The 6,000-nt window shown below is 37.3% G+C and overlaps 1 protein-coding gene across 1 annotated transcript in view; it reads right to left on the bottom strand.

Moving 5' to 3' along the window:
• Positions 1–4,977, bottom strand: part of LOC116162374 (protein kinase 4-like) — a 6,517-nt gene extending 1,540 nt beyond the window's left edge. The window contains exon 1 of the mRNA XM_031475989.1: positions 4,904–4,977. Within this exon, the coding sequence (XP_031331849.1) occupies positions 4,904–4,977 (74 nt within the window). The remainder of the gene's footprint in view (positions 1–4,903) is intronic.
• Between the last annotated feature and the right edge of the window lie 1,023 nt (positions 4,978–6,000).

Below are 6,000 nucleotides of genomic sequence, written 5' to 3'. Positions count from 1 at the left end.
GTCTGTGTCTGTGTCTGGTGAAGTTATGTAGGGTCCTTAAAAAAAAAAATAAAAAAATAAAAAAATAAAAAAAAAAAAATAAAAATCACACACGTACATTGGACATCTAGGGATAATGTAATTCGTACTTACCAACATACCTATTGATGGGCACAATAGCCAACGCTATCAGGAAAGAGGAAAACAAAACAAAAAAAAAATCATTATAATAATTCCTGTAATTTTATTAAATGGAGTTTATTGTGTAAGTGTTTCTTTAGCTTTGCGTTTGGGTTGAATACGAGTGGGTTGTGATAACGTGGTGTGTTTCTGTGAAGAAGGAGTTTTGTGTTTTTTAATTGTATTTATGGTGTTTCTTTGTTCCTGAGGTCGTGTTTGTGAGGTTGCTTGGGTTTTTGGTGGAGATATTGCAGTATTTTGTGAGCCTGTGGTGCTGTTAAGGTTTTTGCGCTTCGGTTGTATACGAGTGGGTTGTTTCTGAGAAGAAGGAGTATTATTATTATGGTCGGTGTTTCTTGTGAGAACTCAGGTCTAGCCTGGTTAACTAATCGCACGGATTAAAATCAAGTAACGATTAGTGTCTGTGTCTGTGTCTGGTGAAGTTATGTAGGGTTCTAAAGAAAAATAAAAAAAAAAATAAATATTCACACACTCACATTGGAAATCTAGAGATAGTATGTAATTCATACTTACCAACATAGCTATTAATGGCCCCAATAGTCAACGCTATCAGGAAAGAAGAAAAAAAAACAAAAATATCATTATAATAATTCCTGTAATTTTATTAAATAGAGTTTATTGTGTAAGTGTTTCTTTGGCTTTGCGTTTGGGTTGAATACGAGTGGGTTGTGATAACGTGGTGTGTTTATGTGAAGAAGGAGTTTTGTGTTTTTTAATTGTATTTATGGCGTTTCTTTGTTCCTGAGGTCGTATTTGTGAGGTTGTTTGGGTTTTTGGTGGAGATATTGCAGTATTTTGTGAGCCTGTGGTGCTGTTAAGGTTTTTGCGCTTCGGTTGTATACGAGTGGGTTGTGACAATGTGGTGTGTTTCTGTGAAGAAGGAGTTATGTGTTTTTTAACTGTGCTAGGACGTGTAACTTTATTGGGTGGACCTGTCTTTGTAGTGCATGTTGCGTTACTTGTATTTATGGTGTTTCTTTGTTCTTGAGGTTTTATTTGTGTGGTTGCTTGGGTTTTTGGTGGAGATATTACAGTATGTTGTGAGCGTGTAGTTCTGTTAAGGTTTTCGCGTTTCGGTTGAATACGAGTAGGTTGTGATAACGTGGTGTGTTTATGTGAAGAAGGAGTTTTGTGTTTTTTAACTGTGCTAGGACGTGTAACTTTATTGGGTGGACCTGTCTTTATAGTGCATGTTGCGTTACTTGTATTTATGGTATTTCTTTGTTCTTGAGGCTGTATTTGTGTGGTTGCTTGGGTTTTTGGTGGAGATATTGCAGTATTTTGTGAGCCTGTGGCGCTGTTATTATTATTATTATTATTATTATGGTCGGTGTTTCTTGTGAGAACTCAGGTCTAGCCTGGTTAACTAATCGCACGGATTAAAAATCAAGTAACGATTAGTGTCTGTGTCTGTGTCTGGTGAAGTTATGTAGGGTCCCTAAAAAAAAAAAAAAAAAAAAAAAAATCACACATTCCTGTAATTTTATTAAATGGAGTTTATTGTGTAAGTGTTTCTTTGGCTTTGCGTTTGGGTTGAATACGAGTGGGTTGTGATAACGTGGTGTTCTTCGGTGAGGATGGAGTTTTGTGTTTTTTAACTGTGCTAGGACGTGTAACTTTATTGGGTGGACCTGTCTTTGTGGTACATGTTGCCTTACTTGTATTTATGGTGTTTCTTTGTTCTTGAGATTGCATTTGTGTTATTGCTTGGGTTATTGGTGGAGGTATTACTGTATTTTGTGAGCTAGTAGTGCTGTTTAGGTTTTTGCGTTTGGGTTGAGTACGAGTGGGTTGTGATAACGTTGTGTGTTTCTGTGAAGAAGGAGTTATGTGTTTTTTAACTGTGCTAGGGCGTGTAACTTTATTGGGTGGACCTGTCTTTGTAGTGCATGTTGCGTTACTTGTATTTATGGTGTTTCTTTGTTCTTGAGGTTGTATCTGTGTTGTTGCTTGGGTTATTGGTGGAGACATTACAGTATGTTGTGAGCCTGTAGTGCTTTTAAGGTTGTTGCGTTTCGGTTGAATACGAGTGGGTTGTTTCTGAGAAAGAGGAGTATTGTGTTTTTTAACTGTGCTAAGACGTGTAATTTTATTGGGTGGACCTTTTTTTGTAGTGCATGTTGCGATACTTGTATTTATTGTGTTTCTTTGTTCTTGAGGTTGTATTTGTGTGGTTGCTTGGGTTATTCGTGGAGATATTACAGTATTTTGTGAGCTAGTAGTGCTGTTTAGGTTTTTGCGTTTGGGTTGTATACGAGTGAGTTGTGATAACGTGGTGTGTTTCTGTGAAGAATGAGTTTTATGTTTTTTAACTGTGCTAGGGCGTGTAACTTTATTTGGTGGACCTGTCTTTGTAGTGCATGTTGCGTTACTTGTATTTCTTGTGTTTCTTTGTTCTTGAGGTTGTATTTGTGTGGTTGCTTGGGTTATTTGTGGAGACGTTACAGTATTTTGTGAGCCTGTAGTGCTGTTAAGGTTGTTGCGTTTGGGTTGAGTACGAGTGGGTTGTGATAACGTGGTGTGTTTCTGAGAAGAAAGAGTACTGTGTTTTTTAGCTGTGCTAGGCCGTGTAACTTTATTGAGTGAGGGCGTCTTTGTAGGGCATGTTGCGTTACTTGTATTTATTGCGTTTGTTTGTTCAGGAAGTTGTGTTTGTGTGGTTGGTTGAGTTAAGGGTGGAGATTTTACAGTATGTTGTGTGTCATGTTGTGAGTCTAAAGTGCTGTTTAGGCTTTTGCGTTTGGGTTGAATACTAATGGGTCGTGATAATGTGGTTTGCTTCAGAGGTGAATCTCTGATTGTAGTATATGTTGTATCATTTGTTGTACTTGTTTGCTCGGTAAGTTGTATTTGTGTGTTTGTTTGGGTTAGAGGTTGAGATATTACAGTATGTTGTGTACCGCGTTGTGAGCGAGTACTGTTGTTTACATGTATACGTTGTGGATCATTTGTGTATGTAGTATCTTGTGTTATGTTTAGAAATTTACGAACAATATGGCATGTGTTGATAATGACTGCTTTTTGTAAATGTTTGTATGTGTTTTTATCCAAACCTAATAGTTGTAAATTGTGGTGTATTGTCTTTGGTATAACTCCGGTAGCACTAAGAATAATGGGAACTATAACAGTAGATTTCATTCTCCATTGCGTCCTAAGCTCGATAGCTATATCGGTGTATTTGCGGTGTTTTTCTGCATGTGTTTTAGTTAAGTTGTTAGTGTTGGGTATGGCAATGTCTATAATACAAATGGATTTTTGTGTTTTATCTATAAGTGTAATGTCTGGTCTATTATTGTGGATAGTTTTGTCCGTGAGTAGTGTCCTGTCCCAATATAATTTGTGTGTGTTGTTTTCGAGTATGATCTGTGGCGTGTATTTGTAGTATGGTGTCTTATCTGTTATGAGATTGTGTTTAAGTGCTAATTTTTGATGTATGATTTTAGCTACCTGATCATGTCGATGTTTGTATTCAGTTTGTGCGAGTCGTGTGCATGCCGATATTATATGTTGGATTGTTTCTGATGTTTGTGAACAGAGTCGGCAAGATTATTATTATTATTATTATTGACGTTGTTCGTTTTGAAAACGCCAACTAATCGAATTAATTGAACTCCCCCTAATTGTGCTGACTAAGTGGATGATTTATGGCACTAAGCCTTTTTAAATTATTGTTCGACGTTTTGTGTCAATTACTCCCACACTTTGGAGATTAGTTTATTAAAACGCGTTTATACACCATTAACGAGCTTTCCGAAAATTTGATGTAGGCGAGCTTGTATAGGTTAACAAGTTCTAATTTAGCTTTAGGTACTCTCGTGTGGCTTTGGGGTTGAAATCTTGGTACATATATTATTGACTATTAGCAATGCGAAAAGTTTCTTACTACCAGACTTCGTTTATTCGTAATTCATCTGAAACATGTTCAATTTTTATTTGCCATTTGAATCTAGGAGTCAAGTACTACTTCAACAAACAATGAAATATTTAAAGAAGCGTTTACACGGATCAAGTTCAGGGGCGGACTGGCACGGGGGGCGGGTGGCGATTGCCACCTAGCCTGTAGATCATAATGGCCCCTTGAAAATTTATAAGTATGTGCTGTATTTAGTTTCTTGCACTATTAATAAATTATTATCACGTTTCTCTAATTGGGGTTGATGTTAGGTTGTTAAAAAATTATGTTTTAATTGAAGTGTTTTACAATGAATTTATCATTTTTTGTCGTAGTATTTTGAAAGTGCTGAAATACAATGATAGGCGACGCACCTCGTGTGGATTGTATATTTTGTTACTTTTAATTATCAGCTGCAATTAAAAAAAAAAACTGTATGGTAATTGATTTTCGAGAAAGGAGTACTTTAAAATGTTTTTGTGGTGCACCTCAGAGCTACCCCCCCCCCCCCGGCACCTTCATTACTACACTAATACTTTAATGGCCCGTAACCTATGCAATTCCACCTGGCCCGCAGTTACCCAGTCCGCCCCTGGTCAAGTTCATTCAAGCTTGCTTGATCAAGTAAACTTAGGTCAAGCAACTTGACCAATGTAAACGTCAGTTTATGTATGTACTCTCGAGGCCCATAGGAATATATCCGGATATCTGTGGAGTTTTACAATAGCCCAACAACAAAGCACGATGGCCTGCACAATATACTCACCACCTACACGTGGAAGACACTCATATTACACCAAACTCACTAATACTTCTGATCTCTACCTCTACTTAGCATCTTCTACGACCGTGACCAGAACGCAATCCCTTAAGACCCTTGCATCCATCTGTGCAGAATCGCCCATACTTGACCAGCTTGCCACAGTTATCAAATAAGGATTGCGTTGACATGGTCATCACAAAATATCGCTCTTGCATTCAATTGAAACAATAAATAGTTCTTCACAAGGAGGGCAAAAACAAATTCCAAATAGTTTCGTATTATAGGCTACCTCCCCCAAAGTACCAAAATTTGCCTTTCTTCAATTTGTTTCTCGTTTTTCGATGTTTTAATTGTTTTTTGCCCTTAAACCGAGGTTCACAACGTTTCGGCGATGTTTATTTATTTATTTGGGGGGAAAATAACAATATTGTGCGAAATTTCTATTCCATATTTGAACGTCTAATTCGTTGTGAATGGTAATCGTTTTCCATTAAAATCTCTGTATTTGGTATTGATTGATACATACCTGCCTTATATTTCCTGCAACAATTAAAATCACCGTGTTTACGTAAAGCCCGTAATTCTATCCCAACCCCTCGAACACGTATACCTCTTTGTATTTACTCAATTGAAACTCACCCCGGTACGAACAGACGAACAAGCGCGGAGAGCAAAAACTGCGCGAACAAAAAGACAAAGCTGGAAAAGCTTTCTTTTTCGTATTATATTAAATTTACAGAGAGATTAGTAAAAAAAACTCCTCCCCAGCTTTTCACGTAATCATACCATATGGCGTTTTTCCCAATGGGATTTTGTACGTAGGTGCCTACTGGTGAAAAATCAATCGAACATTTTATAAATCAACACACTACTTTTACGCCCCTTTCAATTTAATTCCACCGCATTCGGGTTATTAGATTCATTTTCCGTGCGCGCTGCGGAATTTGATAAATATTTGCGTTCCCATCCCATCATTCCATTTCGAGTAGCGATTTTGTTTTACCGGACTTGTTCAACATTTTATATTACTAACAAAACGCGATGGAAGATATCTCTTAATCAGGGGGAGAAAGTGCTTTTTTCCCCGATCTGACAAACTGTACCTATGTGGAAACTGGAAACACGCACACTTTTTGTTTGACCAAAAGTAGAACAGGGCACCTTA

The sequence above is a fragment of the Photinus pyralis genome, unplaced genomic scaffold (assembly GCF_008802855.1).
Source record: "Photinus pyralis isolate 1611_PpyrPB1 unplaced genomic scaffold, Ppyr1.3 Ppyr1.4_LG10, whole genome shotgun sequence".
NCBI classification, from domain to species: Eukaryota; Metazoa; Arthropoda; class Insecta; order Coleoptera; family Lampyridae; genus Photinus; species Photinus pyralis.
This window is presented reverse-complemented; position numbering and strand designations above follow the sequence as displayed.